General features: G+C 41.1%; 2 protein-coding genes across 4 annotated transcripts in view; one reads left to right on the top strand and one right to left on the bottom strand.

The window, feature by feature from the left end:
• Positions 1-613: 613 nt before the first annotated feature.
• LOC115768454 (BTB/POZ domain-containing protein KCTD5) overlaps positions 614-12,014 on the bottom strand; it is a 52,632-nt gene continuing 41,231 nt past the window's right edge. For 2 of the 3 annotated variants that reach the window (XM_030713018.1, XM_030713017.1), the window contains exons 3-7: positions 5,774-6,104; positions 2,351-2,536; positions 2,222-2,287; positions 1,840-2,030; positions 614-794 (exon numbers count right to left, since the gene is read on the bottom strand). In XM_030713018.1, the coding sequence (XP_030568878.1) occupies positions 782-794; positions 1,840-2,030; positions 2,222-2,287; positions 2,351-2,536; positions 5,774-5,959 (642 nt within the window). In that variant the 5' untranslated portion in view covers positions 5,960-6,104 and the 3' untranslated portion in view covers positions 614-781. Of the gene's footprint in view, positions 795-1,839; positions 2,031-2,221; positions 2,288-2,350; positions 2,537-5,773; positions 6,811-12,014 lie in introns of those variants that run through there. The other variant, XM_030713016.1, reaches the window with a different exon arrangement.
• Positions 7,561-8,092, top strand: LOC115768446. The gene is made up of 3 exons (XM_030713005.1): positions 7,561-7,684; positions 7,760-7,969; positions 8,025-8,092. Exons 1-3 carry the CDS (start codon positions 7,561-7,563, stop codon positions 8,057-8,059), a joined length of 369 nt encoding a protein of 122 aa, XP_030568865.1. The 3' UTR covers positions 8,060-8,092.

The following is a 12,014-nucleotide window of genomic DNA, read 5'->3' as shown; positions in this document are numbered from 1 at the left end:
GGTTAATGGTTGCCGATTGATTGATTTAAGTGCTCAAGTTCGTGACTGATTGACTGACTGGATCTACATAAGGGTTAAGAATTGCTGATTGATGTCAATTGTCAGAAGCATGTTTCATGCCAATTATGAATAACTAACACTCAGGGTATTAATGATTGCCGACTGATTGATTGACGTGTGACTGATCGATTGAATTCAGGACTGATCGACGGCTGGGATCTATGGATCAGACGGACGTGTTAAACTTGTCATATTTCAGAATTTATCGAATGTAGTAAAAAAAAATATAATAATAAAATATAGTCAATGAATGGGAAATGTATTAAACAAAAATGAAATCTACCTCTGCTCTTGTTTTTGCTCAAGAGAAATGTTTCCTATTTCTGGTTTCGTTTCCTTCAGGATAAATATTAAAACACACATACGGCTTAGTGAACGCTGATTGACTGATTGATTGATTGATTTGAATTGATAACTGACTGACTGCTGGCATATTTTCCAATTGAATGCAGCTCTGCCAAAAAGTGGATCCCTGCTATTGCTGTTTTTGATGTTTTGTTGTTTTGGTTTTTGTTTTATGATTTTGGTTATTTTGTATTTTTTTTTTTTTTGTTTAATTCTTGTTTTCCCGTTTTGCTGGTTGTTTTTGTTGTTGATGATGTTGTGCTTGGTTGTGGTGTATTATTTAAGCTTGGTGTTGGATGATGGGAGTTATTTTTTGTTTTTGTTTTTGTTTTTGATTTTGATTTTGGATGGCATACACACGCTCTACAAGCATTGCTTAAATTCCAAGACTGCAATTAAACAGAGAGAGAGAGAGAGAGAGAGAGAGAGAGAGAGAGAGAAAGAGAAAGAAAGAGAGAAAAAGGTGGGCTTCAATTATTAGGTACTCGAAACAATAAACAGGATAACTTATGCTTATCTAACTAATGTGTGTGTGCGTGTGTGAGTGTGTGTGTGTGTTAATACTAACCAAACCTAAAGCTACATTCAAAAAAAAAATGTATGGAAAAAAAAAAGTGAAAAACTGCGCTGACAAATTTTTGTTTTGTATTCAGAAATTGTGTGTACGCTTATTAAAAGGAGATATCGCTTATTAAATTAAGAATTCAGATTCCAAATCTTTTTCTAAAATTATTTTTGTAAGCAATTGCGAAAGCTTTTGAGAAAATGCATCGCGAAAAAGCATAAAATACTTTTGAAGCAGACGGCTTCGCCTTATCGAGCGCACACTGTACCAACATAAATGCAGCTATGTAAATGTTGAAATACGCAAAGAATATAAAAAAGTTATACATAGATCTATGCTGAAAAATTGTTCTGCGTCTTGTCGGTGTGTTTATGTGAGTGTGCGTGTGTGTGTGTGTGTTTGGTAAATATTGAAACTAGTTTCTAGCCAATGCTGAGAACAGAAGCAGTTGTCATTTTGAATGTACGCTTAGATCTAATTGACAAATATTTTGTCCTAGTTGGACAATAATTAATGTGCGCTTTTTTATTCTATATATTATTTTTTTTGTTTTTTGAATTCAGCTTCTTTTGTGGCGTTTAGATGCATTTGATTGCCAAAATCTGTTCTGGTCTTTCGGTGGGGCATTTTGATGCGAAAAAATGTCAAGCTTTCGAGTCCAATTAGAAAACCGTAACAAAACGGAAACAGATAGCCGCACGCTTTATCAGCTTATCAGCTGCTAATGAGTTCGTAATTGGGCAATGTCAGGCCAAATGGCCTGATTGGGTTTGGAAGAGCGAGTGGGTGGTAGGTGTATAGGTTAAGTGAACTGTGGACTGATAAGGTATTTGGCCTGTCGCTCGATGCCCTGTTGCCGTTTTGCTTACATTCGCGATCCCTTCTGCTGCAGCACCTTGGCGCGATCATTGAGCTCCAACTCACGGCCGGCTGTGGAGCCGCACTCCTTGGAGACGACGCAGAGGAACTCGTTGTTCTCGAACGGGCCATAGTTGGAGTATTGCATGCCGACGCTGATAAGCTGCTCGAAACGCCAGCCATCCGACAGCGTTGAGATCATCTGAAAAGGATAAAGACAAGTTAATACTGGCCAACAGTTAAGGCAAATACTTCAAACTTGAGACACTGATTCATTCAGTCGTTTATTCAAACCTCAGTCTATTTTCGGTTTTATCGATTGAATGGGTGGATGGGTTACCGTGCTCGATGCAAATGAATTTATTCATGCACTGCTCGAGCTAAGGGCATTACCTGCGTCAGTTCCTGTTCGCGGCACTGCAGCACACGATAGACGCGCTTTTTGTCCGCATGCGGTCGCTGCGTTGGGCGAGAATATAAATCAAAATTAAGTTGAGCTGTGCATATTCGATGCGGACTCACCTGGTCTCTGTGGCTGATGCACTCCTTCAGCTGCGCTATTAGCTGCGTCACATTGTAGAACTCGGCCTCCTCGAGCACACCCTCCTCAGAGACGCCGTCCAGCACGAGCTTGCCGTGGCGCAAATAATTGAGCACGGGCGCAAAGTACTTGGGATCTCTGTCAATTAAATATGCGCCCGTCTCATCCTAAATGCAAATCCAAATCCGAATGCGAATGCAAATCAAGTCAGGCAGCGGAAAAAAGGAAACCAATTAGTCATGACTCTGACAAAACATGTGTCTAGTGCTTATAGAGGGCGAATGGGCGTGGGTGGACGTGTCTCTCTCTCTCTGTGTGTGTGTGTGTGTGTGTGTGCAGCTCTTATTGGAAATGTGTCAGTTTCAGTTTCGAGGCAGCCAAGCATTGAGTCAATGCCTCTGCCCGGGCTAGGGGGCAGATTTGTGGCCGACAAACGAAATTTTGTTTTTTTTCTACTTGATGGGCCATGCATTATATATATATATATATATCCATATATAAGTATGTGCGTGTGAGTTGCATTCTACAGTAATGACATTTCTCTGTGCACATATTCCCATTGTGTACTCTTTTATTATGCTAAACGATGTACACAAGAGCTGCCCGCCAGTCCGCCAGCCCGCCAGCCAGTTAGTCGGGCAGCTTTTGTTCTTGACTATATATGACTTTCGGTCTTAATACTCTTTGCAGCAGGTGTATGCCTACTTTGTAAGCATGTACGTAACGTTGAGAGAGACAAATTGTTCTTTATAATTAGAAAAATGTTTGTCCCGATTAATACATGGTATGAAGATAGATAGTATGAGCCTGGGTAATACAAGGTATATATAAATTCCTGATCCAGATCTTGTCAACACTTGGCATAGATAGGCCACATTATGCCATATACTTTCATAGAAGCTATCGGATAGTGTTTGCATTGGGAAACATATCTGAATAAGCTTGCAAATTATGAGCTTCAATATGAGCCTATCGGAATTCCTATATTATAAAACTTCTAAAGGCAGCAAATCTTCCGAAATTGAGTTGCTTTTTTAAAAGATTGTTGTGTGTTTATATGCTGCAAGGAGATTTCATTTGCGGCAGCCCCAAGAAAACTTATTTTCCTGTGTTTACCCTGTACCCATGGAAGGGGTCTTTCGGACTTCAAAGAAGACCTGAGCCAATCTGGCCAAGTCCGTCTTGAAACTTCAAATGTAGTTTCATTAAAAAAAGAAGACCTTACCCTAATATTTCAGACATCGTTTTTTAGGCATAACTCGCAAGTTATAAGAGTTATAAGTTATAAGTAGAAGCCGGAATTCTAGATTCCAGTCTGAAATTTAAAGAAGAATGAAAGAAAAAAGCTGCAATTTGTGCTACTACAGCTCGTAGGGTATCTCCCAGTCGGGCAGAGCAATCTTGCTAATTTTTTTTTTTTTGGGTTTTTCAACAATTTGAGAACAATTTGACTAAAGCAGGCGCAGTCGCATGCTCCCATCAACCATTCATTCATTCATCTAGGTGCCAGGCTGGCTTTCTGTATGCCGAGTGCATGTATATATATATTTGTTATATAGGGTATATCTATATATATATATATATATATGTATATGGTATATATGTGGGTGCTTTAATTGGCGGGCTGCCTTGGCATGAGTTGCGAGAGGCCAGAGGCGAGAAGGGAGGAGAGGGCCGCACGAATTTAATCAATAACAAAAGCGGGCGCACAGCAAGTAAAACAATCAAACATTTCAAGAAAAACAAACATGCACAACTTTTTTTTATTGTAATATATTTGTGCAATCGACAATCGGCAATACGGAAAAGGCAACATCAGCAACAACATTTGCGAATTTATAATAGGCATTCTTTCGGTTCGGTTCGGTTCGATTCGGTTCGCCTTTTGTTCAGAAACTCGGCCAATGGAAATTGCCAAATGCATATTTGTGTGTATATTAGATATGCACACATATATATATATATATATATCTTATGATGGCTAAGACTTGGCCAAATTTATTGCGCTATAGAAAAATGCCGTTTTCTATGTTATTGTTCTCCGAGGCAATACCCTTTCCCCTCCCGCTACCCTCTAACGACAACCAGGCCGCCAAGGACTTGGTCTAAAAAGAAGATAGACTAACTAAAGCTGGAAAATCCGGATAGTTTTAGAGGCAGATTTGTGAAGATAAATTGCGGAGTTTGGTAAAATTACCAAAATAACGCACAATAATTTTCCCTACAAAAACTCTATTTACTTTCTTCTGATATCGACAAGATATGGCTCAGAGCTAACGAGTTTGATAAAGATTTCTATATGATAAAGTGCTCTGATAAATGGACCTATAAAGCTTTTTATCGAGAAACAGACAGACGAACAACTTGGCGTTCAAAGTAATCAGAAACATGCTTTATACACTTTATGAGCTCCAAGCTGTTGAATTTAATGCTAAATTTCCCTTTATTTATTTGCGCTGTTCGAAATTTCTCAAATTTCCTTTTTATTAAACGCGTCGTCTCACGAATATTTCCCAATTTAACTCTGCACTGCTCTAAAAAAAAACACTACGCCAGCGTCGCAGTCGACGTAGAAGGCGCTCTGTGACAGCCCTGGCTGCTGCAGTCCCTATTGTTGTTGTTGTTGTTCTTGTAATTGTTCGTGAAATGACCTGCAGAGACTGTGTGTGTATGTGTGCCTGTGTGCGTGTGTGCACTCATGGGCTGACAATTCTTGGTGTTAGGTTTATGACTATTCACATAGCTGGCAGCTATGAGCAAGGTTGCCATTTTAGCTATTTACTAGCTACATTTGGCCGTGCACACAGGTTAACAGCCGGAAGCAGTTGTAAATTGTAACCGATTGAGGTTTTTTCAATGACAAGCAATAACAACCCTGTTTGGTGCCAATTTGCGCTCAGAAAGCGAATTAGGCTATTTTTAGCTCCTTTTTAAATTGGATTCGGCCACTTTTTTTTTTAAGCGGAAGCTGGCAGCACTGGCTATGCCCACTATAAATACGTAAATGCATTCCACATAAATTTTAAACTATTAATATATAAATATATGAGGGCCGTTAAAGCCGTTGATAGATTAAGATATAAAGACGTTAATTTTCCAATCTTTGCAAGAAATTGAAAAGAAATAAAAAGAAAACTGAAAACAAAGTTCAATACATTTAACAAAAATATAACAATAATTGCTATCCGTATATATTTTTTGTGCATTCTTTGATTATTTTCTTTTTTTTTGAAAAGCGAACAAAGAAACGGCAAATGTTCGCTTAAAGGAGCGTTTACTGTATGCCTAAATATAAGCGCATTTTCTTATGTGTAATTAAATAAATAAATACATACACATGCACATATATATATGAATAGATGTGTGCATGTGTGTGTGTGTGGGTGTGTGTGTGTGGAACTCACCCGATCTGATATCAAATCACAGTCCTCTTGTATAAGACGCGACAAAAACGAATTGGGGTCACGGGAAAGCGTCGTTTTGGTGGTTAGAAAATAGGTCCCACCCACATTCAGCTTGACCCATTGGTCTGTGCCCTGCTTCTTAAGCACATTTGGGCTTTTGCGCGAGTTTATAAACACTGTGCTCATATTGTTGTTGTTGTTGCTGCTGCTGTAGTTGTTGTTGTTGTTGTTGTGTTGGTGTGTGTGCGCCTGCTGCTGCTGGGACGCCGTGATGCTGCTGCTGCTGCGCGGCTGGGTCTGGCAAGGCTTGACAATGTTTCCGTTATTGTAGCTGTTAATATTGTTGTTGTTGTTGTTGTTGTTGCATTGCTTGCTTGCAATTTTAGCTAGCAATTTTTAGTTAGCATACAACACATACAAACATGCATGTGCATACAGGCACACGCATACACATACATACACGTGACTCCGCTGGTTCCAGCAAGCAATGTGCCAATCAGCACGCGGACGTTGGCAGAGCAGATCAATTAGTTTTCCTGCACACGTCGTTATTGTCTTTGTCGCCGTCGAAATTGTCACCTTATTTAAAGTTTCTTGCCCCTGCGTTGCACAGCGTTGCCTTGAAATTATCTTTTTGTGTGGCTCGCTGTCTTTCTGTCTGTCTGTCTGTGTGTGTATGTGTGTGTTGGTGTGCTTGTCCAGTTTCAGCTCATGCTTTCCTGGCCGTGGGTCTTTGTTGCGGTTGTAATTTACTGCAATTTCTACACACTATTCTACTGTGTTCAGCTACACTCGGCGCACGTTCGTCTATACAGCCACGTTTTGGTTTGTGCAACTCATTTATGTCACCGTTCCATTTGCATTTGATGATGGCAAATTATTTTCTCAATGAACATTAAAAAACAAAACACAGCCAAAATACCGATTGATTGTGGTGGCCCAGCGATAACTAATCGATACATTATGGTGTGATACACATGCCATTGAATAGTTCCGCTATTTCCTAACCCAATTCGCCTAACTACACATCGATATTTGTGCACGCAACTCGGGCAGCATGCTAACAAGCTGTATGCCTTGTGGTGCGCGCAGCGTGACAAAGTCTGATTGCTGCAAAACAGCCAGCTATTTTGAATGCGCTTTTCACTGACTTAACGTGTTTTTGTCGATCTTATTGTTGATATTTAATTATTAAACAAAATGTGATTTTAATTATTGATTGTGGCATTTTAATACACCTGTGCTGTCTAATATTTTTGTTGCAGAAAATGTCAATTCTGACGCTATTTGGGAGTGGCGGCAAAGCAAACTTTAAATGCTGCCCCCTATTTTGCATGCGCTTTTTAAACGCAGCACCGCAATACTGGTTTAACGTGTTTTTGGCGACTTAATTGTTGAAATTTAGTTAAATTTTTTTTTTTAAATATCAATAAAGACATTTTAATACAGCTAATATAATGTATAATGTTTTTCGTACGGAAAATGTCAACTCTGTCAACGGCCGCGCAAAAAGCCAAAACCAACTTTAAATGCTGCCCCCTATTTTGCATGCGCTTTTCAAACACAGCACAGCAATACTGGTCTAACGTGTATTTTGCCGAATTAATCTTATAATTTTTAATATGGCAAATGACATTTTACAGCACAGCTGTAGTGCTGTATAATGTCTTTATGATGGAAATTGAACGCCCGCGCAAAAATCCGCAAACAGTTGCGAATCGTTCGCTTAGTTCGTGATCAGTTCTCGACAGCTGCAGACGAAAAAGCGACTCTTTGGATCGTACAAGATGAGGGCTTATCCATGGCTGGCAACTGGGCTAACATTGGCGCTGGCCTTGGATCTGGTTTGCGCAGGCGTCGCGCCCATGACCACATTATATAAGCGCAACTCGGAGGAGAAGTACGAGCCGGGTGAGTTGCTGCTCGAACTAGACTTGGACTTGGACTTGGTAATTTGGATTTAGTCTGACCTGCCACGCCTTCTAGATTTGGTGGCCGTTTCCTCGACCGTTATTCCCTTGACGGTGCTGGAGGTGAGCTACGGGCTGGGCGGCAAGCCCAGCGATGCCTACAAGGCGGCCTATCTGCGCAAGCTGCGCAAACAGGTGCTCCAACGGGCGCAGGCGGAGGCCAGCGGCGCCACGCCCCTCGCCGAACTGCCGCCGGCGCCCAGCGATGCGGACGCCCTGATCACAGGTGAGCCAATAGATAAACGCATCAAATCAACTGCAGCTCACAAACCATTTTGCAGTCAAATCCAAGCAGGCCAAAGTCAAGGCTGTTTAGTCTGAAGCCGGAGCTGGGCCAGACGCGTGTGCGTGGGCTTCCTCATGATATCATACGAATTTTGCTTTTCTCTTTTTTTTTTGTTTATAAAAATTTAGTTAATAAATTGCGTCATTCGCTTTGCCAAGTTGAGGGCTTCAGTTGTCGCTGGCAAAATGTTTTCCTTTTTTTTTTTGGGGCATATTTGTTGAACATGGATCGCATCCTGGTCGAAGCGGAAGGATGTGCGCGCACACGAATTGAATCAAAATGTTGAGTAAATGCAGTTTAAGGGCAAGCTTTTGATTTTTTTGCAGTCGGCTGCAACTGACTGCACGATACTCTGTTCGCTGTAGAGCAGTTTTTGGCTTATAAACTTTTCTTTGCAGAGGGACAGGGGCATAAAACCGAAGGAATCAATTTGCGAAAATTGAATCTAAGCCTAGGCTTAAGTCAATATGAGGGTCATAAAATCGAAAGAATCGAAAGGGAATATCAATTTGTGAATATATAATCGAAACTTAAACTCAAGTCAAACTTAAATCAATATGAGGGTCATTTAACAAAAGAATTGAGGGGGAATATCATCAATTAGAAATTGAATCTAAGTCAAAACTTATGCCTTGCAATTGTTAAGTCTGTCTTGAGAACGAAGAAATTCCAGAGCACATTCTGATCTGAGATCTTAGATATGAGGGAAACGAACAACCTGCGGTCGAACAGAAGCATGTGGCAGCCAGCCAATATACCCGCTTGTACGCTGTAAACAGTGTATAGAGAATAACAATATTTGCAGCTACGGAAAGCACTTCCAGGTCCATGTCCTGTGGCTCGCGGCTTGGCTGGCTTTGGGGGGGGCTGACGGTGGGCATTTTGACGTGCTTTGACAGAATTATGATTAAATCAAACGGGAAATGACGAGAAAAGACAACAGAGACTGGCGACGTGGGACGTGGGAGGGGACGAACAAGGATAACTACAAGCAGGCTGCAGAAGAAAAATGACAGAACAATGTAGGGAAAAAAAATGCTAAGGAATTTCACATAGTTCAGACAACTGTGTGGTTGTCTGTGTGCGAGGCAAAAGGACGATAAATGGCGCTCATAAAAAATGAACAACAAAGCTTTCGCCCTCATCGTTTCACTCCTGCCCCTTGTTAAACACGTGTGTGGGCGGGCGAGAGATAGATAGATAAACCGACAGTTATCATTAGCACACGCTTTTGTTGTCGAAAGTTGTTCGCAAACAATAGGCACGGCGACATCCGATAAATCCAAGAAATACACTTAACACATTTCCACAATTCATCTTGGCCGCAATCCGATTGCCCCAATCCCAATCCCAAATCGCAGGCAGCACACTCAAGTGCTCCAGTCGGGAGTGACCGACTATGCGGTGGTTGTGCTTCCTCCTCCTCCACTTTTGAGTTATGCCCAAATTATAGGATGACAACCTACGTAAGACAACCTACAAAAGGCAACCTACGTAAGACAACCTACTTATCAAGTTTGGCGTATCTAACTCTTATTAGTTTTGAGTTATACCCAAATTATATGATGACAACCTACGTAAGACAACCTACATAAGACAACCTGTGTAAGACAACCTACGTAAGACAACCTACTTAAGACAACCTACGGACAATCAGATTGCCTATTGCCTATTAATTTCTGCTCTGTGACATGTTGTGTTATGCAACACTGGCACGCAATTGGTTTTTTAGTATGGGGCGCAGCCAACTTAACAAGTGCATCGGAATTGTTCAGTGCTGCCAGATCGCACGAGTCGCAAGAGTGGCTTAAATAAACACGAATTCGAATTACAAATTCGATTCGCACGATGAAAAACAAGAATAAGTGCGTGTGTGTGCGTGTGACTTGCTCCATATCGAGCAAACACTTGAACCAACACTCGAACAGGGCAGGCAATGGGAGAAGCATCGGTAAGCCAAAAAGTCGCCATATGCGTGCTGGGCAAACATTAGTCAGACATGGACACGGACAAGCAGTTCGACATGGACAGGGACAGGGACAGGGACAAGCACAGGGACGGGGACATTTAAACTGGCTAAAGTCCTTGCCCGTTACAGACATACACACACACACAGATACCTGTCAGCTCGTCGTTTGCCGTCAGTTGTTTATTTTCTTGAATACTCTTCGCAGCAGGGTATCACAAGCTTGGCATGAGATATGAGACAGCTTCAGCTGCCTAAAGGTAGTTGGTTATCATGAAACTCTGGACATGCGTCTATGTCTATGTTTCACTTTTCTTTATTAATTAGAGGAAATAAATAATAATAATATGCAGAGGTATACCCAAGCGATATGCCTGGGCACACATATGGATAGCTTTGCTCAGCTTTATAACTTCCACACAATTTTTTTTTTCGTGTACTACGAAAAGTCAGGATACCTTCCGAAAGTCACGGGTCATTCCCAGGCATGGTAGGGGAATAAATTGCCAGACAGGCTAAACATTTACCCCAGATTGCCCAACACTGGCTCTTTATCCCATCTACTTAACACTCTATATATTAAGTATAAATTTTCTTACTTAATAACTTCGCGTTTTTGTCGAAATAAATAAATAAACACATAAATAAATCGACACATTTATAGGGTATTAAATGATGTTAATACCCTTGTTAGGCTTGACATTTAAAGGGTATTTAATGATGTAAATATCCTTGCATTAAATGAATGTTTATTGATGTAATACCCTTGTGTGGCGCATTTATAGGGTATTTAATGAAGCAAAAACCCTTGTTTAGCTTAGCTTTTATAGGGTATTTAATGTTCGGCTACCCGCAAACAATTATTCTTTTCCATTTTCTTATTGCTTTGTTGTGCGCTTGGTTGTTAGCGAGCTTAGCATTTTCCAACGTCTTCGCCCTTCTCACACACTCCTCTCTCTCTCTCTCTCTCTTTCTCTCTGTCTCGCTCTCTCCCCTGATCTCCATCCCTCTCGTTTCCTTATTGAAATCGGTGTCCTGTCAATGTAGTTGTCAAACGCACAAGCTGCCTTCCTTCCTCCTGATGCTTTATTGTCGATTCCCGCAAGTCAAGTCGAGCCATATGTGCACACACACACACACACACACACATGCAGGCAGCTAGTTTAGCTATTTTCTAACTAAATTTGGCTGCTTTCAGAGGGGCCTAGCCGCAATGCTGCTTTCCTCGCAACATTTCGCAACACTGGTCGCCTAAGAGTATGCAGCATTTGTGGTTTTATGGAAATGTCGCAACAATTGAAAACCGTCGAGCACCCTCCCCCTTAGCCTGCCTTCTACCTACCCTGCCACACCTTTGCCCACCTGCACGTTGATTAAACAGTGTCAAATGTGACATGAAACTAGTTATTTGCTATAAACACGATTTGCATCTGCCGCGCTGCCAGTTGGCAGATTCCTCCTCGCCACGTATTCAATTTAAATACGTCAACCTATTGCATGTTAATGTGCGAGTGTGTGCATACGTGTGTGTGTGTGTGTGTGTGTGTGTCATCTACGTACATGCACGTAAATGGAGCTGTGATTGTTTTCCACCCACATCGCGTGCTCTGGGCTGGATAGATCATCGCACTCTCTTACACTTAATTGTCTGAGCCAATGCTGCGCGTTTTGCTTTTAAGTTTGCTTTCTGCTCGACTTAAGTATATGCTCTAATACCCTGTAGACATTTCGTGGGCTCAAGCTGGGCATAACAGGCGTGTAACTTACGAGAAAGTGGGCAGAGATTGAGGAAGAGACACGGCTAGATTCTTATAAGCTGCACAGGGCAGGGCAGGGTATTTATTAATGAATTTAAAGAAATCGATAAATATCGATTTCCTGCGATGATTTTTGATAAAAAGAGTTGCATATTGTATATGTGGAATATAAAAGACTTATCAAAAGAAAAAAACCCTAAGACTCGATAAATATTGTATTACCTAAAAAGAACGTTTACAATTCTCTGATAAAAATCGATAA

Source organism: Drosophila novamexicana, unplaced genomic scaffold (genome assembly GCF_003285875.2).
Source record: "Drosophila novamexicana strain 15010-1031.04,08,12 unplaced genomic scaffold, DnovRS2.1 tig00001783-arrow-arrow-pilon, whole genome shotgun sequence".
Lineage (NCBI taxonomy): Eukaryota > Metazoa > Arthropoda > Insecta > Diptera > Drosophilidae > Drosophila > Drosophila novamexicana.
Note: the sequence above shows the minus strand (reverse complement) of the source record. Positions and strands in the feature narration are given on the sequence as shown.